The sequence below is a fragment of the Anomaloglossus baeobatrachus genome, chromosome 4 (assembly GCF_048569485.1).
Source record: "Anomaloglossus baeobatrachus isolate aAnoBae1 chromosome 4, aAnoBae1.hap1, whole genome shotgun sequence".
NCBI classification, from domain to species: Eukaryota; Metazoa; Chordata; class Amphibia; order Anura; family Aromobatidae; genus Anomaloglossus; species Anomaloglossus baeobatrachus.
Window position 1 is genome coordinate 455,068,830 of NC_134356.1, and position 23,534 is coordinate 455,092,363.

Consider the following 23,534-nt stretch of genomic DNA (forward strand, 5'->3'; position numbering starts at 1 on the left):
ATATCAGTATACCAACAGAAAGATTAGACAAGCAAATTCTACCTTTTTGGTAAACTTGGCAGTTTTGATCTCCACAAATGCAGCACTAACAGCCTTTAAATAACTGCGCTGGTTGTTAAAAGTCACTCGACCAGAACCTGTTTTATGAAATGGACAGTGGAAGGGAAATGGGAAAGTTAAACTTTACTCAAATTTATGCTAAGCAATTGAATTAAGCAGTTCTACACACCTATTGGGTACTTGTGCTTATCCGTATCAATGCCAGCATAGACCACACCACCAAACAGATCATTCATTATAGAGGCAAGAGCTTCTGCATTCAGCATTCCATGCAAAGCCCCAACAAACACAGTCTTACTGGGATCCAGACGCTGAGATGGACTACGAACAAAGTTGCTGTCTGCCAGCACCCAAGGAATGACCTGCACCTACACAAAAAATAAAAATATATATATTATGTACCAATCAAATCTTGACAAATTCAAACCCAGATGTTGGTATCAAAGATCTGCTTATTAAAGCCTAGAATTTTTTTATGCAGAAAAATAACAGGTTTTGGTGTAATTGTGTTATAATGGATTTAACACAATTACACCAAAACCTGTTATTTTTCTGCATAAAAAAATTCTAGGCTTTAATAAGCAGATCTTTGATACCAACATCTGGGTTTGAATTTGTCAAGATTTGATTGGTACATACTAGGAAATTATAAAGGCCTGCACTTCTGTTAAAAGCCAATATCTTAGGGAATCCTTTGTCCAACCAAGATTACTTTATAGCATTTATGGCCAATTAAAAATTGTAATAAAAAGGGAATTTACCTCCTTGCAGCGCATCCTGCGACTTGACATTTTGAAATAGTGCTCACTGAGCCCATCCTGGCTTAGCAAGTCCTGAGTGCAGGCTTGAAGTAGTGCTCTCACAGATTTCTCAGACTCAAACACCAGGTACACATACCCTACAATATGAGAGAATGACATTAAAAACGTTCAAATAGGACTAGGACCATGTTTGGTTTACTGACATTAAATCTACCACCAGTAACTGCTAAATATTTCCCATTTGTAAATTGTCTGAGCTTGATGTAATTTTATTAAAGTTTGAGGCAGCTACTGAAAGTATGATTTTCATGTAGTCTTAACCATCAATCTCCCTCCATATAGTCAATTGGGTATATGGCAGAGAGTGCCATGATCAGTGGAAGATTTGATCCTTTGGAGTGAATACCATAATTTGTTCCAGTTACGTGCCAAATAAAAGTCTTAGGCTGGTTTCACACTACGTCTTTTTAACATCCGTTGAAAACGTTTTTTTAGCGGAAGTACGGATCCTGCTTTTACAGCAAATAACGTATGCAAACGCATATGTTATTTTGCAGGATCCTGCACTGGATGTTTAGGGGCGGGCATTGGAGTCATGTGATCGGGAGTGAGGGGAGCTAGACTGGGAGCCGGCTTCTGACAGCTGCAGACGCTGGTAACCAAGGTAAACATCGGCCTTGGATACCCGATATTTATCTTGGTTACGAGTGCCTGCAGCTGCTAGGAGCAGGGCTGCCTGCACGCGTAACCAACGTAAACATCGGGTAACTAAGAGAAGTGGTTACGCGATATTTACCTTGGTTACGAGTGTCCGCAGCTCTCAGGTGGGGGAGAGGGAGGGAGGGAGGAAGGGGGAAAGACAGAGAGAGAGAGGGTGAGGGAGGGAGGGAGGAGAGAGACAGATCACGCGAGACTGGTTCTGGGCATGCTCAGTACTTTCTGGGCATGCTCAGTACAAAAGCAGGATCCTGTCTATCAGCACGCCAGCGTTCACCTGCGTTCGCGTGCGTTATAGTGCGGATCCGGTGACTTGCAGTATTTTGACGCAGCTCAAAAACGCTACAAGTAGCGTTTTTGAAACATGTTAAAAAACTGCAAGTCACCGGATCCGCACTGTAACGCACGCAAACGCAGGTGGACGCGAGTCCATTGCAAATGCATTGAAATGAAAACGCATTTGCACTGGATCCGTACTTCCGCTAAAATAACGTTTTCAACGGATGTTAAAAAGACGTAGTGTGAAACCAGCCTTATTCCCAAGAGTAAAGCACCACTGCTTTTCTCAAGACAGGGCTTTGCAGAGCCTATTCGCCAGCACTATCTCTTGGGATTGTTGGGGGTCTCAGTGGTCAGACATCCAGCAGTGGGTGGGATATTATATAATCTAACTACCTGCCTTGTCATTTAGCTATTGCAGCCTATGTGGTTCACACTAACCTGTTTGAAATTAAATTCATTCTCTGAAACTGTCCCATCACCGTGTCACCAGTTATCTGTCCCATGTAAAAGGCCACCAGTGCACACCCAAGAAGTGCTAAAATAAAAGTTTTATACTACCATCTCTGCATTACCTTTAGGCATATTACCTTTGGGAGGACAACGGGGATGTTTTCCATCCTTACCAGGCCACTCAACACTCAGAGCACCAAACACACGGAAAGTGTTTATTAGTCCAGCTGGAAAGTAAAAGTGCAAAGTTTAACAGATCTACCTGTACATTTTTTTTTTTTTTTTTTAGATAAGTCATTGATTACAGACAAGATAAGTTGGCTAGAAAGAAAGATGCTCTGGTGCACTCCCATCCATATACTGCATTACCTTTATCAGGCCAGAGTTTCCCCATGAGAATACAGCTGTTCACTGAAGGTTATTGAGGAATCAGCTGCTCACTGGGCTGGCCTAAAAGGGAGTCTTGAGTCCTTTCTTGCAGATTTGCATGCTCATAGGCAGCACACTGCTGATCTTTGCTTAGCAGTGAGCTGGCTCAGTCTCAATTGAACCAGAATGCCAGATTTCAGAGTGACCAGTCAAGTCACATGACCCATATGCCCAACAATCTGCAGCACAAGGTATTAGCCATGAAGAGTAAAGGAAAAGTACCCAAGAGCAAAAAAATTCCAGTTAAGGTTTTGTTTAAAGAATCTGGTGTTCATGTGAACTTACTTTCTGTAATGTCCCATGGCACGCCACCGAGAAACACTTTGCAGGAATATACTGGATTTTTATAGTTACGAGGTGGCAGCTGGCCACTCCATGTGCATGTAGCTTCATTTACAGCTGTAAGAAAATATATATTTGTTTTATTTTGTGCCCTCAAGCAGATTGTAACACTAGAAAACAAATGCAATCATATCTACAAAAATCATGTTTTAGGTCAGGGGTTCCAACCTGTGGCTCACCAGAAGTGTAGCTATACAGGGCCATCTGTTTCTCAGGGCCCGCGTTTATTGGTCAGCAGACTGGGCAGCTGATCCAGGGCCCCCAGCCTTTCAAACAAACTTCAGTGATAGTAACAGTTCTGTACTATCACTGAGGTTTCTGCAGAAAGACCTTTGGTAACAGTCATGTGACTCAAAGGTCCTAATACTGCACAGAGTTCCCAGTCCTGCACAGATGCAGTGTCAAGGACCTGGAGACCCCACCTCTTGAAGTGTATGGGCAATTTGAACAGTGGCAACAGGACTGAGTTAGAGCACTGCTCAGCTCCACACCAACATACTGTCATCACTGGGGCTGCAGCTGCAAAGAGGAGGACGTGCAAGCATAGGTAAACTGCTGAAGGCGCCAAAAAGAACATGTACAATAGTTTTAGATGAGAGGGCTGTAGTGGGGGAGGAGTGGTGTTACTTAAGTGACATTATGGAGAGTGGGGGACATTAAGTGTACTGGGACAGTAAATTGCGAAATGAGAAACCTGGGGTAATGAGGGACATTATGAAGAAAATTGGCACATTATGGGTCAATGATAACTATGGAAGAAGAAGGGAATTTTGTTACTTACCGTAAATTCCTTTTCTTCTAGCTCCAATTGGGAGACCCAGATGATTGGGTGTATAGCTACTGCCTCCGGAGGCCACACAAAGTATTACACTAAAAAGTGTAAGGCCCCTCCCCTTCTGCATATACACCCCCCGTGGGATCACGGGCTGCTTCAGTTTTAGTGCAAAAGCAAGAAGGAGGAAAGCCAATAATTGGTTAAACAATTCAATCCGAAGGAACATCGGAGAACTGAAACCATTCAACATGAACAACATGTGTACCCGAACAACCAAAAATCCCGAAGGAACAGGGGCGGGTGCTGGGTCTCCCAATTGGAGCTAGAAGAAAAGGAATTTACGGTAAGTAACAAAATTCCCTTCTTCGGCGCTCCATTGGGAGACCCAGACGATTGGGACGTCCAAAAGCAGTCCCTGGGTGGGTAAATTAATACCTCAAGTTTGGACTGTAAAAACAGCCCTTCCCTACATGGAGGCAACCGCCGCCTGCAGGACTCTTCTACTTAGGCTGGCATCCGCCTAAGCGTAGGCATGCACCTGATAACGCTTGGTGAAGGTGTGCAGACTCGCCCAGGTAGCCGCCTGGCACACCTGCTGAGCCGTAGCCTGGTGCCATAATGTCCAGGACGCACCCACGGCTCTGGTAGAATGGGCCTTCAGCCCTGATGGAACCGGAAGCCCAGCAAAACGGTAGGCTTCAAGAATTGGTTCCTTGATCCATCGAGCCAGGGTGGATTTGGAAGCCTGCGACCCTTTGCGCTGACCAGCGACAAGTACAAAGAGTGCATCCGAGCGGCGCAGGGGCGCCGTGCGGGAAACGTAGATTCTGAGCGCTCTCATCAGATCCAACAAATGCAAATCCAATTCATATCGATGAACTGGATGAGGACAAAAAGAAGGTAAGGAGATATCCTGACTGAGATGAAAAGGGGGATACCACCTTAGGGAGAAACCCCGGAATCAGGCGCAGCACTACCTTGTCTTGGTGAAAACACCAGGAAGGGAGCTTTGGATGACCGCGCTGCTAGCTCGGACACTCTGACGAGACGTGACCGCTACCAAAAAGGCCACTTTCTGTGAAAATCGAGAAAGTGAAACATCCCTCAGAGGCTCGAAAGGCGGCTCCTGGAGAGCAATTAGTACCCTGTTCAGATCCCATGGGTCTAACGGCCTCTTGTACGGAGGGACAAGTGACAAACCCCCTGCAGGAACGTGCGTACCTGAGGAAGTCGCACTATGCGCTTCTGAAAGAATACAGACAGCGCTGGGACTCGTCCGTTAAGGGAGCCGAGCGACAAACCTTTTCCCAAACCAGATTGCAGGAAGGAAGGAAAAGTAGGCAATGCAAATGTCCAGGGAGACACTCCCTGAGCAGAGCCCTAAGATAAGAATATCTTCCACGTCTTGTGGTAGATCTTGGCAGACGTCGGCTTCTTAGCCCGTCTCATGGTGACAATGACGTCTTGAGATAATCCTGAAGACGCTAGGATCCAGGACTCAATGGCCACACAGTCAGGTTCAGGGCTGTAGAATTCAGATGGAAAAAACGGCCCTTGGGACAGTACGTCTGGCCGGTCTGGTAGTGCCCACGGTCGGCCGACCGTGAGATGCCACAGATGCAGGTACCACGACCTCCTCGGCCAGTCTGGGGCGACGAGGATGGCGCGGCGGCAATCGGAGCTGATCTTGCGTAGCCCTCTGGGCAACAGTGCCAGAGAGGGAAACACATAGGGTAGCTGGAACTTCGACCAATCCTGAACTAAGGCGCCTGCCGCCAGAGCTCTTTGATCGTGAGACCGCGCCATGAAAATCGGGCCCTTGTTGTTGTGCCGAGACGCCAGTAGGTCGACGTCCGGCCTCCCCCAGCGGCTACAGATTTCTTGAAACCCGTCCGGGTGCAGAGACCATTCCCCTGCGTTCATGCCCTGGCGACTGAGGAAGTCTGCTTCCCAGTTTTCTACGCCCGGGATGTGAACTGCGGATATGGTGTATGCTCTGTCTGCCACCCACATCAGAATCCGCCGGACTTCCTGGGAGGCTTGCCGACTGCGTGTTCCGCCTTGGTGGTTGATGTATGCCACCGCTGCGAAATTGTCCGACTGAATTCGGATCTGTTTGCCGTCCAGCCTCTGCTGGAAGGTTTGCAGGACAAGATACCCTGCCCAGATTTCCAGAACATTGATCTGAAGGGTGGACTCCTCTGAAGAGAGTCCTTGCCCGTCTGAGAAAGGGGTACGTTCCTGTCTAGGGACGTCGACTTCCCATCCCATTGGCGAAGAATGTCCTATAGAAGTGGACGCAGATGAAACTGCGCGAAAGGGACTGCCTCTGCATGAGGCGTCTTAAGGGGTGTGACTGGCCTTGAAGGAGAGACTGCACCCCCGTCTGTAGTGAACGCTGTATGTTCCGCGTGAGCTGCACTATCGCTGAGAGAGTGTGAAGCTCCATGCCAAGATATGTCAGCGATTGGGTCGGTGTCAGATTTAACTTTGAAAAGTTTATGATCCACCCGAAATTCTGGAGAGACTCCAGCGCCACGTTCAGGTTGTGTTGGCATGCCTCTTGAGAGGGTGCCTTGACAAGTAGATCGTCCAAGTAAGGGATCACAGAGTGACCCTGAGAGTGCAGGACTACTCCCACTGCTGCCATGAACTGGTGAAAAGCCGTGGGGCTGTCGCCAGACCGAAGGGCAGGGCTACGAACTGAAGATGCACGTCTTCAATAACGAAACGTAGCCAACACCGGTGCTCTGGAGCAATCGGCACGTGGAGATAAGCATCCTGATGTCTATTGACGCTAGGAAATCTCCTTGAGACATTGAGGCAATGACGGAGCGGAGGGATTTCATCCGGAACCGCCTGGTTTTCAAGTGCTTGTTGAGCAGGTTTAGGTCCAAAACGGAACGGAAAAAGCCGTCGTCTTTTGGTACCACAACCAGATCGGAGTAAAAACCTTATCTTGTTCCTGAGGAGGAACAGGGATTACCACTCCTTCTGCCTGCAGAAGAGCATCGGCTCGGTCGGGAGGTGAGGAAGTTCTGAAGATCTAGTCGGAGGACGAGAACAGAACTCTATCCTGTACACGTGAGACAAAATGTCTCTCACCCACCGGTCTTTGACCTGTGGCAGCTAAATGTCGCCAAAGCGGGAGAGTCTGCCACCGACCGCGGATGCGGAGAGAGAGGGCTGAACGTCATGAGGAAACCGCCTTGGTAGCGGTTCCTCCGGCTGCCTTCCTTGGGCGTGATTGAGCCTGTCAGGAATCTGCACCTCTCTGAGCCTTTTGAGTCCTTTTGGACGAGGACAATTGGGACCTGCCCGAGCCTGGGAAGGACCGAAACCTCGACTGTCCCTTCCTCTGTTGTGTTGTTTGATCTGGGCTGGTGTAAGGAAGAGTCCTTACCCTTGGACTGTTTAATGACTTCATTCAATCGCTCACCAAACAGTCTGTCACCAGATAATGGCAAACTGGTTAAGCACTTTTTTGGAAGCAGAATCTGCTTTCCATTCCCTCAACCACAAGGCTCAGCGTAAAACCACAGAGTCGGCGGACGCCACTGACGTACGGCTCGTAGTGCAGGACAGCATTAATAGCGTAAGTCGCAATGCAGACATTGCGAGGTTAAGGACGCCATCTGCGGCACAGATGTACATGTGACAGTGTCCACGTGCGCAAGACCAGCTGAAATAGCTTGGAATGCCCATACGGCTGCGAATGCCGGAGCAACCGACACGCCGATAGCTTCATAGACAGAGTTCAACCAGAGGACCATCTGTCTGTCCATGGCATCTTTAAGTGAAGTCCCATCTTCCACTGCAACTATGGATCTAGCCGCAAGCCTGGAGATTGGGGGATCCACCTTTGGGCACTGTGTCCAGCGCTTGACCACGTCAGGGAGAAAAAAGGATAACGTGTATCCTTAATACGATTGGAGAACGCTTATCTGGATAAGTGTGGTGTTTCCGGATTGCTTCTCTGAAGTCAGAGTGGCCAGAAAAGTACTCAAAATACGCTTGAGATACTGAAAAGGGATTTCCCCTGCTGTGAAGCCGACTCCTCCACCGGAGGAGCTGAGGGAGAAATATCCAACATTCCCTTGATGGACGCTAGGAGATCATTCACTATGGCGTCACCATCCGGAGTATCCGGATTGAGAGCGGTCTCAGGATCAGAGTCCTGATCAGCTACGTCTGCCTCATCATACAGAGAGTCCTGCTGGGACCCTAACCAGTGATGAAGCCGAGTGCCGCTCCCAGCGAGCTCGCTTAGACTGTCTGGGACTGACGTCCGTGTCAGAGCCTGCGCCCTGGGATGCATGGGACCCCCCCCGGAGCCCTGATTTGTTCCAAATGAGGGCGGCCAGGGAGCATTGTATCAACATTGCCCATGGTCCGTCTGGACTGCAAAGTCTAAGATGTTAGTCACAGTCACAGACAATCAGCCGAAACTGCAACTCCGTCCCTGTCCCTGGACAGGGTTCACAGGTGGTTCCTTTGGCCACCTCTAGCAGAGACCCCGGCTGACCAAGTGCTACAGGGGAGCATTGCACACAATGGGGACAGTGGAACCTGCCGTGTGGAACAGTATCACGTGCAGTACGAGCAGCATAGAAAGCCTGTGCCTTGGCACCCTTTCTTTTATGCTGCTGTTGTCTAGCCATCTAGAAGCATTAGCCAAGAATAGCGACCGTACAGTGCAATGTATAGCATACAAGCAGAAAGTACAAATGAACACTTCAGCACATGCAGTACAAGCAGCATAGAAAGCCTGTGCCTTAGCACCCTTGCTTTTTTGCTGCTGTTGTCCAGCCATCTAGGAGTATATAGCCAAGAATAGCGACCGTACAGTGCAGTGTATAGCATACCAGCATAAAGTACAAATGAACACTTCAGCACATGCAATACAAGCAGCCTAGAAAGCCTGTGCCTTAGCACCCTTGCTTTTTGCTGCTGTAGTCTAGCCGTCTAGGCATAAAGTACCAATGGCATTAGTGGGGTCAGCACTTCAGGTGCTGCTTACCGCCCGCACAAAGGCGGGTGTGTGGTCGCCCGAATCCTGTGACTGGTTGCCCAGAGCTTGTCTCCCTTCTCCAGCCCAGACGGCGTGCAGGAATGGCTGCCGGCGTCTTGTGAAGAGGGGCGGGCCGTGGGCGTGCCCCAGACAAGAGCGGGAAACTGGCGTCCCACTGTGTCCAGTGAAGGGGGCTGGAGAATGCAAAGCAGACTCCAGCTCTCGGCGCTGACTTTCTGTACAGCGTCCCGCCCCTCCCCTGACTGGCAGGGCTGGGGGCGGGAACGAAGCGAAAACTAGGCCGCAAAGCCGGGGACTCGAGTAATAAGCGCGGCCGTCCTATGTGCACGGCTAGCGCGGAAGTCCCCGGCGCACCACAAGTCCCAGCCGCGCCACAGTGTAAAACACCCCGCAGCGGCCGGCGCGGCAGTTTCTAACACATAAATTCACTCAGCTAAGCTGCAGTGAATAATAGCACAAGCGCTCCGCGCTGTTGTCCCCGGCGCACTAGCACTCCCAGCAATGCTGGTGTGTGTGTGCGCGATGTGTACGGGGACACAGAGTACCTTAATGTAGCAGGGCCCTGTCCCTGACGATACCCAGCTCCATATCCAGCAGGTTCTCCGGGTCTGTGGATGGAGCTCGGTCTCAGTGCCTGGAGACCGGTAAGATCCCACTTCACCCAGAGCCCCGAGGGGGGATGGGGAAGGAAAACAGCATGTGGGCTCCAGCCTCCGTACCCGCAATGGGTACCTCAACCTTAACAAACACCCGACAAAAGTGGGGTGAGAAGGGAGCATGCTGGGGGCCCTAGTATGGGCCCTCTTTTCTTCCATCCGACATAGTCAGCAGCTGCTGCTGACTAAAAACAGTGGAGCTATGCGTGGATGTCTGACCTCCTTCGCACAAAGCATAAAACTGAAGCAGCCCGTGATCCCACGGGGGGTGTATATGCAGAAGGGGAGGGGCCTTACACTTTTTAGTGTAATACTTTGTGTGGCCTCCGGAGGCAGTAGCTATACACCCAATCGTCTGGGTCTCCCAATGGAGCGCCGAAGAAATTGGACATTGTGGAGCAATGGGGGACATTATGGGGCAGTTAGGAACAGGATCGTGAAACGTGGCAGTTTTGCTGAGATATAGCATAAGGGAGATCTAGTAAGGCAAAGTGTTTCTTTAGTGGGGGGGGGGGGGTAGCGGGACATTCTGGAAAGGGGCACTTTGTAGAACCATTTTGAAGAGCAGTGGGGTGGGGATATTTTGTACAGGAAGCAATTAACCACCCCTTCTGATTTCACTTGTTGCCCCAGACATTAAAAGGGGTTCAGGATGATGGGCACACATTGATTTATGGTGGCAAGTGGGGCATAATTCCTGTATGGCCAATTTAGAGGACATTACTGATTTAGTTAAAGGGAACCTGTCAGCAGATTAGGGGCCTATAAACTGCCGTCACCACCACTGGTCTTATATACAGCATTCTAACATGTATATAAGAGCCCAGGCTGCTGTGTAGAACATAAAAAAATCACTTAAACAAAAAGACTTACCTAAACAGTCACTGCGGTGGAGTTGGGTCATATGGGAGTCTGTTCTCCAGTGACAGCGCCCCTTTTGGCCATCTTAATCCTCCTTCTGAAGCCTGTGTGCATGACGCGTCCTACATCACTCGCCAGTCCCGCGCAGGCGCACTACAATACTTTAATCTGCCCTGCTCAGGGCAGATAAAAGTGTGCCTGCGCAGAACCTCATTGCCGGCAAGTGTGGATGACAGGACTCATGCACCCCAGCTTCAGAAGGATGACAAAGATTGCTGAAAGGAGGCCCCCAGATGACCCAACTCAACTGCAGTGACCGTTTAGGTATAAAGTGATTTTTACATTCTATACAGCAGCCTGGGCTCTTCTATACAGCATGTTAGAATGCAGTATAGAAGAGCCCATTGGTGGCGGCTGCAGCTCACGGGCCCCAAGTCAAGTGACACGTTAGCTTTACATTTGAGGCTACTGTTTTCAGTGTGTGTGTGTAAGACAAAATTTGTGAAAAAGTGTGGTATGTGCTCTGGAAGCAATCAGCTATAGGTGACTTTTCTGCAGAGTCATGGCAGGAAGTAGTGAGTGCTCAGCACCAGATTGGGAAATTGAAGAGGAATAACTTAACTAAAGAAGTCACTGACACACACGTCACTGGTGATCACTATTACCTCACTATTACCTGTACGCCGACAATATACAAAACTAAAATGGCAATGATGATAACATTAGTATTAGTATTGTGTTTTTATTCATGATTATTGTAGTACATGTACCTGTATGGTAGTAATACGTTGTCTGGACACTTGTGGTATTTGGTCATTATGTGGTCTGGTCATAGAGTTGCAGTATTTCTCCTTTGTAGGTGGTAATATTCGGTTACTACATGGTGTAATTATGGCATGGTGGCATTTGATCACCATGTGGAGGTAATATGTCATCTAGTCACAGTGTGGCAGTATTTCTCCTTTGTATGTGGCATTATTGGTCTGTATAGTAGATTGTATGGTTGTCTCTTCCTCTGATGGAAATAATGACTCTTCCCCATATTGCTAATTGTTTCCCATTTTCTACTGCTAAATTGGCTTTGACTAAGTCGTAATCTCTACAATGTGGCTCTCAACCAACTTTAAGTCGAATTTGGCACTGAAGCAAAAAAAAAAAAAAAAAGGTTGGGGACCTCTGTTCTAGAGAAAGAGGGAAACAAGGTAGACAGTTTTGGGTAGAAGAACAAAAGTTTTATAACTTAAGCTGGGTTCACACTAAGCGACAACGACGTCGCTGTTACGTCACCATTTTCGGTGACGTAACAGCGACCTTGTAAGGCTGGTTTCACACTACGTCTTTTTAACATCCGTTGAAAACGTTATTTTAGCGGAAGTACGGATCCAGTGCAAATGCGTTTTCATTTCAATGCATTTGCAATGGACTCGCGTTAACATGCGTTCACCTGCGTTTGCGTGCGTTATAGTGCGGATCCGGTGACTTGCAGTTTTTTTAACATGTTTCAAAAACGCTACTTGTAGCGTTTTTGAGCTGCGTCAAAATACTGCAAGTCACCGGATCCTGACTAAACAGCACGCGAACGCAGGTGAACGCTGGCATGCTGATACAGGATCCTGCTTTTGTACTGAGCATGCCCAGAAAGTACTGAGCATGCCCAGAACCAGTCTCGCGTGATCTGTCTCTCTCCTCCTCCCTCCCTCACCCTCTCTCTCTCTCTATGTCTTTCCCCCTTCCTCCCCTTCCTCTCTCTCCCACCTGAGAGCTGCGGACACTCGTAACCAAGGTAAATATCGGGTAACCACCTTAGTTACCCGATGTTTACGTTGGTTACGTGTGCAGGCAGCCTTGCTCCTAGCAGCTGCAGACACTCGTAACCAAGATAAATATCGGGTATCCAAGCCCGATGTTTACCTTGGTTACCAGTGTCTGCAGCTGTCAGGAGCCGGCTCCCAGTCTAGTTCCCCTCACTCCCGATCACATGACTCCAATGCCCGCCCCTAAACATCCAGTGCAGGATCCTGCAAAATAACAGATGCGTTTGCATACGTTATTTGCTGTAAAAGCAGGATCCGTATTTCCGCTAAAATAACGTTAAGGACGGATGTTAAATAAACGTAGTGTAAAACCAGCCTAAGTCGCTGTTATGATCGCTGCTTAGCTGTCAAACACAGCAGAAGCAGCGATCATAACGTCGCTGTGCTACATGTGCAGAGAGCAGGGAGCCGCGCTTAGCGCTGGCTCCTTGCTCTCCTAGGTACAGTACACATCGGGTTAATTCACCCGATGTGTACTGCAGCCACATGTGCATAGAGCAGGAGCCGGCACTGGCAGCAAGAGGGGAGGCTGGTAGCGAAGGTAAATATCGGGTAACCAGGGAAAGGCCTTCCCTTGGTTACCTGATGTTTACGCTGGTTACAGCTTACCGCAGCTGCCAGACGCCGGCTCCTGCTCTCTGCTCGTTTCATTTCGTCGCTCTCTCGCTGTCACACACAGCGATGTGTGTGTCACAGCGGGAGAGTGACGACCAAAAAATGAAGCTGGACATTCAGCAACGACCGGTGACCTCACAGCAGGGGCCAGGTTGTTGCTGGATGTCACAGCGACAGTGATGGGACGTTGCTGCAACGTCACAGAAAATGGTGACGTAGCAGCGACGTCGTTGTCGCTGTGTGTGACACCAGCTTTAACCTTTCTGATTTAATTAAGTCAACCTCTTTGGGATTTTTGGTCTACTGGACAGTCTTATCAGTGTGTCAGCCTTATTTGTAGAAAAGATCAGCAAAAAAAAAAAAAAAAAACACAAAAAAAAACAAAACAAACTGATTTTAAGATGCCAAGCTGCACAGCTCCTCCTGCTCCAACATTGATGCAGCGTGGCATAGTACATTTCAGGCTACTTTCACACTTGCGTTCAGCGGAGTCAGTCACTGGAGACTAGTGCAGTCCGTTAACGCACTGCGCTATTCTCCATAGACTTGTATGGACGACGCACTGTAAGGCAAGTGTCAGCGTTGCATCCGCTGGACGACGCAGCAGCGTCGGGCGGAAGAAACTCAGCATGTAACTTTTTTTGAGCAGCGCAATCCGTAGGATTTCACTGCGCATGCTTTTTTTTTTTTAAATCACAAACTTTAATTTGGCTCTCGGTGGCCGGAAGTTCAGCTGAGCGCCCGCCGGCATGTGAGCGCTCAGCTGAGCGCCTGCCTGGACGCCAGCATGTGAGAGCGCTCAGCTGAGCGCCTGCCTGCTGGCTATTGAGAGCGATCAGCTTATTGTTCTGTCGTCTGTCGGTAAATCGTTCTGTCGGTAAAGCTAAAAAAAAAAAAAAAAAAAACTTCCGTTTTGTACAATCCGTAGCATCCGTTGTGCCACTATATGCAACGCATCTGTTACACAACGCAATGCTACGGAAGCCGTCCAACGCAAGTGTGAAAGTAGCCTTAGTGGTGACAGGTTCCCTTTAATTTGATGGAATTATGTTCGAGCAGGAGCTGAGATTCAGTTGTGAGAAATATCCAGTACAACTTTAAAACAGAATACCTGCTTAATGTTCAACACTTGCTGTGGAAGTTGTAAAGTAACATTTACTTCACATACTAAAATGTAAAGTTAGAGTAATTACAGATGCAAGGAAAAAACGTACCTGCTGCCTGTCTGTGCAGGCGTGCCTCCCTTTCAATGCTGAATGGATCATCAGCAGTTTCCAGCAAATCCCATGATGGCCATACAGAAGTACCTGGCCATCTTTTTGACAATCCTATGGGGGAAGCTGTGGCTGCAGCTAGAGCAGCATGATCTGGATCAAGTCTTGAGCCCATGCCCAGCTTTAGATGATCCCGGGAAACGCCACTCCCCAGTGGGAGAAAGGGTAGAGGTGGAGAAATGCGTAGACTAGACTGGAAAGTATCAAGATAAATGTTAAACTGTTGCATTGCTGTGGAGAAGAAAATGAAAAAAAAACACCAAACCCCCCAAAATCTTTAGGCATAGATCTGAAATCATGTACCAGTTAAATACATGTCAAAGTATAACTAATCACTTGGATACTTTCAGATCAAGTTGTAACAAGCTTTCCAGTGTTCAGCAGCAACATTATGCTTACAATCAAATCGGAGAGATGGTCTGAGCCAGAGCTGAACCCACTAGTGTCAGAGTCAGAAGGGCTGCTAGAACGGGAGTCCAAGAGAGATCGGCTGTCCAGTCGAGAATTGCGAAGCAGTGGGGAGGGGTACTTATCCATCAAGTCTGAGCCAATTGGGTCCAAGGGCAAGAATCCCAGAGGTGGAGGTTTTCCTAATGGATTGTTGAGTAGGTTGAACACTACAAAAGAGAAAAAAAAATATAAATAAATAAAATTTCTGAACACCTGCACAGTACCATCCTAAGACTCCTGGCCAACCCCGTTAACATTGAGGACCCATCCTTAGGTAATCAATATCTGATTGTAAGCGTGCAACACCTGGCAACGGTTGATCAGTTCCAATATCTCTGGCAGGAAAAAAAAAAAAGCTGCTCTATTGCCGTTGCACAACCCCATAACAGGAAAAAAAAAAAATAAATAAATAATTAAATTAGAATATACTCAAAAAAAATTCAGTAATTCAATACAAAAAGGGAAATGCATTATTATATAGTTATTACACAGAGTGATCTATTTCAAGTGTTTATTTCTGTTATGTCTTACAGCCAACAAAAACCCAAGATCTCATTTCTGGATTTGCGCACCTGAGACTGCTTGAGAAGACTCAGATTGGGGTGACGGCGGGCTATCCATTGCTGAGAGGACCGGAGCAAGCACCGCTCTGAGTCAACTTAGCTTTTTAAAAAAGTGGAGGACCGCCACAGCCCCCCCTCCAGCGTCGCATCCTCCATATCCGTCCCCCGGAAGTGCTCCCATGCATTTCCGGGGCATAACTGAGGTAGCTGGTCAGTGTGCATGTGCAGCCAGGCATACCTGAACACTCTCCCCACGTGTTCACAGCCACGACCCAGAAGTGCCACACATTATGCGCCGCATATGCCTGACTGCACAGCGTGCACGCCAGGAAGGAATTAGTACTTGCCCTCCTGCAGTCTAGTTTTCCCCAGCAGCCTCACCCGGACCAAAGCAAACCACGCAAGACACTGGAGGATGGAGTCCACAAAGGAGCTCCACCAACTGTGCTTCCAGACCCAGAGCTCCTCTGTTCCCAGACACTGCATGGAAGCTACTGAAGCCCAGGTACTCTATAGGTTACGATCCATCAGGACAGGAAGCCAACTGAGGGAGAGGGACTGCCTTTTTTATAGGTTTCCTGTCCTGATGGAGCAGATCCCTCTGTGGGTGCTGTCATGGTGATCAGAAGACTTTGTAGGTGTTAAGAAAAATTAGAATAATTACCACAAGTGTTTAAAATGGTCACTTAGCTTTCTTCCCCATGATTGTGTAGCTTACTGAACCAGACTGAGTTGACAGATGTCCAGAAGGCAATCATTGAAACACTCCACAAAAGGAGGGTAAGCTACAAAAGGTCATTGCTAAAAAAAGCTGGCTGTTCACAGATTAATATGATTGGATACAGCAATGGAAAGTTGAGTGGAAGAGGGAAAAATATATATATATATATATATATATAGCCGGAGTCAGGGCTTCAAAGAGCCACCACACACAGACGTATCCAGGATATGGGCTACAACTGTTGCATTCCTTGTGTCAATCCACTCATGAACAATAGACACCAGAAGTGTCCTACCTGGGCCAAGGAGAAAAACTGGACTGTTGCTCAGTGGGCCAAGGTGTTTTCACATGCAAGTAAATTTTGTATTTCATTTGGAAATCAAGGTCCCAGAGTCTGGAGGAAGAGTGGAGAGGCCACAATCCAAGCTGCTAGAGGTCTAGTGTGAGGTTTCCACAATCAGTGATTGTTTGGGGAGCCATGTCATCTGCTGGTGGAGGTCCACTGTGGCTTATCAAAACCAAAGTCAGCACAGCCATCTACCAGGATATTTTAGAGCACTCCATGCTTCCCTCTGCCAACAACCTTTTTGGAGATGCAAATTTCATTTTCTAGCAGGACTTTTCACCTGTCCACACTGCCAAAAGTACCAATACCTGGTTTAATAACCACAGTATTGATATGCTTTGCATGATTGGCCAGCAAACTCTCCTGACCTAGAGAATCTATGGAGTATTTTCAAGGAGAAGATGAGACACCATATCCAAGAATGCAGAGGAGCTGAAGGCAGTTTTCAAAAGCAACCTGGGCTTCCATAACACCACAGACTGATCACCTCCATGCCAAGCCACATTGATAAAGTAATTCATGCAAAACACAGAAGCAGCTAGATAGAGGGATCGAGGAATGAATGAATGAATGAATGAATGAATAGCTAGAGGGATAGATAGATGAGAGACAATGTTCCACTCCCCAGCATTTTATAATCTTTCACCCTTTAGGGGTGCTTCACACAGATCGCTACCGAAATCGCTGCTACGGCACGGTTTAGGTGACCCAACAGTGACCTCATTAGCGATCTCGCTGTGTGCGACACTGAGCAGCGATCTGGCCCCTGCTGCGAGATCGCTGCTCGTTACACACAGCCCTGGTTCGTTTTCTTCAAAGGCGCTCTCCCGCTGTGACACACAGATCGCTGTGTGTGACAGCGAGAGAGCGACGAAATGGAGAGCAGGGAGCAGGAGCCGGCATCTGGCAGCTGTGGTAAGCTGTAACCAGGGTAAACATCGGGTAACTAAGGTGGTTACCCAATATTTACCTTAGTTACCAGCCTCCGCAGCTCTCACGCTGCCTGTGCTGCCGGCTCCGGCTCTCTGCACATGTAGCTGCAGTACACATCGGGTGAATTAACCCGATGTGTACTGTATCTAGGAGAGCAAGGAGCCAGCGCTAAGCAGTGTGCGCGGCTCCCTGCTCACGGTTATGATCGCTGCTTCAGCTGCTGTGTTTGACAGCTAAGCAGCGATCATAACAGCGACTTACAAGGTCGCTGTTACGTCACAGAAAATGGTGACGTAACAGCGACCTCGTTGTCGCTGTCGCTTAGTGTGAACCAGCCCTTAGTGCCTTTCATGTGGCACTAAAGGGTGCTTAGCCTTTTATTTAGCCCAAAAAAGATAATAAAAATAAAGCCATGGGGTCCCCCCTATTTGTAGCCAGCTCGGGTAAAGCAGACGGCTGCAGCCTGCAGACCACAGCTGGCAGCTTCACCTTGGAACAGAAAACAGGGCACCCACATTTATCTTAAAGTAAAAAAAAAAAAAAAGTGGTGTCAACACCCCCCCCCCCCCCCTCCCCAATTGGATTCCCAGACAAAGTGAAGCGGACAGCTGTGGTCTGGTATTCAGTCTAGGGAGGTCTGCAGTTCTTGGACCCTCCCTAGCCCCAGTGGCATATGCTGACACTGCAGTGCAGGCAGCGAGAGACTGCATGGGCACCTGACGGAGGTCACACGGAAGTGCTCCCGTGCGGCTTCCGGGGATTGTGCGGGCCCATTGACTTGTATTGAGTCACGGTCAGTTATTATTGAACAGAATAGGACATGTTCCATAATAACGGAACGGACATATAGCATCCGATGTGTTTTTTTGTAGGATTGAATGCACACAGAAGTGCTACTGTGTGCCATCCGATCCTACACAAAAGACAATGAAAAAGATAGTCCTGTGTGGGTCCGCAAAAAAACAGGAACTGAACAGGACAAACGGCATGGTCATGTGAATGAGCCCTAAAGCCCTATTTAAAGGGAATCTGTCAGGTGCTTTTGTAGTACAAGACATCCTTAATGAATATGCCATCACTGATTAGCAAAAAAGTCTGACAACTTCATTAATCCTTAGGGCTGCTTCTCACTTGCGAGTTTCTCGCAGTAGACCAATGCGAGAAAAGGGAATTTTGTTTACTTACCGTAAATTCCTTTTCTTCTTGCTCCTATTGGGAGACCCAGACAATTTGGTGTATAGCTTCTGCCTCCGGAGGCCACACAAAGTATTACACTTTAAAAAGTGTAACCCCTCCCCTCTGCCTATACACCCTCCCGTGCATCACGGGCTCCTCAGTTTTGGTGCAAAAGCAGGAAGGAGGAAACTTATAAATTGGTCTAAGGTAAATTCAATCCGAAGGATGTTCGGAGAACTGAAAACCATGAACCAAAAGAACAATTCAACATGAACAACATGTGTACACAAGAACAAACAGCCCGAAGGGAACAGGGGCGGGTGCTGGGTCTCCCAATAGGAGCTAGAAGAAAAGGAATTTACGGTAAGTAAACAAAATTCCCTTCTTTGTCGCTCCATTGGGAGACCCAGACAATTGGGACGTCCAAAAGCAGTCCCTGGGTGGGTAAAAGAATACCCCGATAAAAAGAGCCGACAACGGCCCCCTCTTACAGGTGGGCAACCGCCGCTTGAAGGACTCGCCTACCTAGACTGGCATCTGCCGAAGCATAGGTATGCACCTGATAGTGTTTCGTGAAAGTGTGCAGACTAGACCAGGTAGCCGCCTGACACACCTGAGCCGTAGCCCGGTGCCGCAATGCCCAGGACGCCCCTACGGCTCTGGTAGAATGGGCTTTCAGCCCTGAAGGAAGCGGAAGCCCAGAAGAACGGTAGGCTTCAAAAATCGGTTCCTTGATCCACAGAGCCAAGGTTGACTTGGAAGCCTGCGACCCCTTACGCTGGCCAGCGACAAGGACAAAGAGCGCATCAGAACGACGCAGTGGCGCCGTGCGAGACACGTAGAGCCGGAGTGCTCTCACTAGATCTAACAAGTGCAAATCCTTTTCACATTGGTGAACTGGATGAGGGCAAAATGAAGGTAAGGAGATATCCTGATTGAGATGAAAAGGGGATACCACCTTAGGGAGAAATTCCGGGACCGGACGCAGAACCACCTTATCCTGGTGAAAAACCAGGAAGGGGGCTTTGCATGACAGCGCTGCAAGCTCTGACACTCTTCGGAGTGATGTAATTGCCACTAGAAATGCCACCTTCTGCGAAGGACGTGATAGAGAGACATCCCGCAGTGGCTCGAAAGGTGGTTTCTGAAGAGCCCTTAGAACCCTGTTAAGATCCCAGGGTTCCAGCGGCCGCTTGTAAGGTGGGACTATGTGGCAAACTCCCTGCAGGAACGTGCGGACCTGCGGAAGCCTGGCTAGACGCCTTTGAAAAAACACGGAAAGCGCCGATACTTGTCCCTTGAGAGAGCCGAGAGACAAACCCTTGTCCATTCCGGATTGAAGGAAGGAAAGAAAAGTGGGTAAGGCAAACGGCCAGGGGGTAAAACCCTTATCAGAGCACTAGGATAAGAAGATCCTCCAAGCCCTGTGATAGATCTTGGCGGACGTTGGTTTCCTGGCCTGTCTCATAGTGGCAATGACATCTTGAGATAACCCTGAGGACGCTAGGAGCCAGGACTCAATGGCCACACAGTTAGGTTGAGGGCTGCAGAATTCAGATGGAAAAACGGCCCTTGAGACAGCAAGTCTGGTCGGTCTGGGAGTGCCCACGGTTGACCCACCGTGAGGTGCCACAGATCCGGGTACCATGACCTCCTCGGCCAGTTTGGAGCGACGAGGATAGCGCGGCGGCAGTCGGACCTGATCTTGCGTAACACTCTGGGCAGCATTGCCAGAGGAGGAAATACATAAGGCAGTCGAAACTGCAACCAATCCTGAACTAATGCGTCCGCCGCCAGAGCTCTGTGATCCTGAGACCGTGCCATGAATGCCGGGACTTTGTTGTTGTGCCGAGACGCCATGAGATCGACGTCCGGCGTTCCCCAGCGGAAACAGATCTCTTGAAACACGTCCGGGTGAAGAGACCATTCCCCTGCGTCCATGCCCTGGCGACTGAGAAAGTCTGCTTCCCAGTTTTCTACGCCCGGGATGTGAACTGCGGAGATGGTGGAGGCTGTGGCCTCCGCCCACAGCAGAATCCGCCGAACTTCTTGGAAGGCTTGACGGCTGCGCGTGCCGCCCTGGTGATTGATGTACGCGACCGCCGTGGCGTTGTCCGACTGTATGCGGATCTGCCTGCCCTCCAGCCACCGATGGAACGCCTTTAGGGCTAGATACACTGCCCTTATCTCCAGAACATTGATCTGAAGGGAGGACTCTGTCGGAGTACAGGTTCCCTGAGCCCTGTGGTGGAGAAAAACCGCTCCCCACCCTGACAGACTCGCGTCCGTCGTGACCACAGCCCAGGATGGGGGCAGGAAGGATTTTCCCGTCGACAGAGAAGTGGGAAGAAGCCACCACTGAAGAGAGGTTTTGGCTGCCAGAGAAAGACGTTCCTGTCTAGGGACGTCGACCTCCTGTCCCATTTGCGGAGAATGTCCCATTGGAGTGGACGGAGATGAAACTGCGCAAAAGGGGACTGCCTCCATTGCTGCCACCATCTTCCCCAGGAAGTGCATGAGGCGCCTCAAGGGGTGTGACTGGGCCCGAAGGAGAGATTGCACCCCTGTCTGCAGCGAACGCTGTTTGTCCAGTGGTAGCTTGACTATCGCTGAGAGAGTATGAAACTCCATCCCGAGGTAAGTCAGTGACTGGGTCGGAGTCAATTTTGACTTTGGGAAATTGATGATCCACCCGAACCTCTGGAGAGTCTCCAGAGCAACGGTCAGGCTGTGTTGACATGCCACCCGGGAGGGTGCCTTGACTAGGAGATCGTCTAAGTAAGGGATCACCGAGTGGCCCTGAGAGTGTAGGACTGCCACGACCTTGGTGAAGACCCGTGGGGCTGTCGCCAGGCCGAAAGGCAGTGCCACAAACTGAAGGTGTTCGTCCCCGATGGCGAAACGCAGGAAGCGTTGATGCTCTGGTGCGATCGGCACATGGAGATAAGCATCCCTGATGTCGATTGATGCTAGGAAGTCTCCTTGGGACATCGAAGCGATGACAGAGCGGAGGGATTCCATGCGAAACCGTCTGGTTCTCACATGTCTGTTGAGCAATTTGAGGTCCAAAACGGAACGGAATGATCAGTCCTTTTTTGGCACCACGAACAAGTTGGAGTAAAAACCGCGACCACGTTCCTGAAGGGGAACGGGGATCACAACTCCTTCTGTCTGCAGAGTGTTCACCGCCTGAACAAGTGCATCGGTTCGCTCGGGGGGCGGAGATGTTCTGAAGAAACGAGTCGGAGGACGAGAGCAGAACTCTATCCTGTAACCGTGAGACAGAATGTCTCTCACCCATCGGTCTTGGACAAGTGGCCACCAGGCGTCGCCAAAGCGGGAGAGCCTGCCACCGACCGAGGATGCGGTTTGGGGAGGCCGAAAGTCATGAGGAGGCCGCCTTGGAGACGGAGCCTCCGGCGGTCTTTGGAGGACGTGACTTAGACCGCCATGCAGAAGAGTTCCTCTGGCTCTTCTGTGGCCTGTTGGACGAGGAGGATTGGGATCTGGCTGAGGGCCGAAACCTCACTTGAATTTTTCGTTGCTGAGGTCTGTTAGGTTTGGACTGGGGTAAGGACGAGTCCTTTCCCTTGGATTGCTTAATTTCATCCAATCGCTCGCCAAACAGTCGCCAGCAAATGGCAAACCGGTTAAGAACTTCTTGGAAGCAGAGTCTGCCTTGCATTCGCGTAGCCACATGGCCCTGCGGACTGCCACCGAATTGGCGGATGCTACCGCTGTACGGCTAGCCGAGTCCAGGACGGCATTCATGGCGTAGGATGAAAATACCGACGCCTGAGAAGTCAAAGACGCTACTTGCGGAGCAGAGGTACGTGTGACCGCATTAATCTCAGACAGACAAGCTGAGATAGCTTGCAGTGCCCACACGGCTGCAAAGGCCGGAGCAAAAGACGCGCCTGTGGCTTCATAGATTGATTTCATTAGGAGCTCTGCCTGTCAGTGGCATCCTTGAGCGATGAACCGTCAGCCACTGATACTACGGATCTAGCCGCCAGTCTAGAGACTGGAGGATCCACCTTGGGACATTGAGCCCAACCCTTAACTACGTCAGAGGGGAAGGGGTAACGTGTGTCATTAAGGCGCTTAGTAAAGCGCTTGTCCGGAAAAGCTCTGTGCTTCTGGACAGCATCTCTGAAGTTGGGGTGATCGAAAAAAAGCACTCCGTGTACGTTTGGGAAACCTAAACTGGTGTTTCTCCTGCTGTGAAGCCGACTCCTCTACAGGTGGAGTTGGGGGAGAAAGATCTAGCACCTGGTTGATGGACGCTATAAGGTCATTTACTATGGCGTCCCCTTCAGGTGTATCAAGATTGAGAGCAACGTCAGGGTCAGAGCCCTGGGCTGCGACCTCCGCTTCATCCCCCAGAGAGTCCTCAAGCTGAGACCCCGAACAGCGTGATGAAGTCGGGGAAGATTCCCAGCGAGCACGCTTAGCCGGTCTGGGACTGCGGTCCGTGCCGGAGTCCTCCACGTGATACCTAGGGGCCACCCCGGGAGCACGCTGCGGCGCAGACCGAGAGGGGCCTGGGGGCGATGATCCCGCAGTGCCCGGGGCCTGTGTAAGGGCCGGTCTGGACTGCAAGGCTTCTAGTATCTTAGCAGACCATTTGTCCATTGACTGAGCCATGGATTGTGAAAGTGACTCAGTTTCTCAGCTAAAACTGCAAACTCTGTCTCTGCCACCTGGACAGGGGAAGCCGGCGGTTCTACCTGGGCCGAGGGTCCCACCAGTGCCCGAGGCTCCGGCTGAGCGAGTGCCACAGGGCCCGAGCATTGCTCACAGTGAGGGTAGGTGGAACCTGCAGGTAGCATAGCCGCACAAGAGGTACAGGTTGCAAAATAACCCTGTGTCTTGGCACCCTTGCTCCTTGTGAACGACATGCTGTTGTCTCCTAGGAGAGTGATCACTGAGGGTATATAGCCAAAAGCTAAACAATGCGGCCGAACAGAGAAAATGTATACAAATATATATGTATATATACACTTCGGCACCCTAGGGGGACCAACACCGGGTGACCGGTGTGGCTTACCGACCGCTCAAAGCGGTGTGTCCACCAGATTCCCTGCCTTGGGTCTCCCAGAGCTGCAGCCAGAAGTCCTCCACCGGCAGAATGTGTTTAAAACATGGCTGCCGGCGTTCTCAGGGGAGGAGGGAGCCGTGGGCGTGACTAATAAAGTGCGGTAATCTGGTGCCCCACAGTGATTAGTGAGGGGGGAGGAGGACACCTAAAGTGTGCTCCAGCCCTCACTGTCGACG

The 23,534-nt window shown here is 49.7% G+C and overlaps 1 protein-coding gene across 4 annotated transcripts in view; it reads right to left on the reverse strand.

Annotated features, from left to right (window-relative positions):
• The window catches only part of CPEB1 (cytoplasmic polyadenylation element binding protein 1), a 110,178-nt gene that overhangs the window by 13,005 nt on the left and 73,639 nt on the right, over positions 1 to 23,534 (reverse strand). For all 4 annotated transcript variants that reach the window (XM_075345647.1, XM_075345645.1, XM_075345644.1 and 1 more), the window contains exons 4-10: positions 14,468 to 14,685; positions 14,009 to 14,261; positions 2,985 to 3,098; positions 2,408 to 2,497; positions 822 to 958; positions 230 to 428; positions 43 to 137 (exon numbers count right to left, since the gene is read on the reverse strand). In XM_075345647.1, coding sequence (XP_075201762.1) covers positions 43 to 137; positions 230 to 428; positions 822 to 958; positions 2,408 to 2,497; positions 2,985 to 3,098; positions 14,009 to 14,261; positions 14,468 to 14,685 — 1,106 coding nt within the window. The remainder of the gene's footprint in view (positions 1 to 42; positions 138 to 229; positions 429 to 821; positions 959 to 2,407; positions 2,498 to 2,984; positions 3,099 to 14,008; positions 14,262 to 14,467; positions 14,686 to 23,534) is intronic.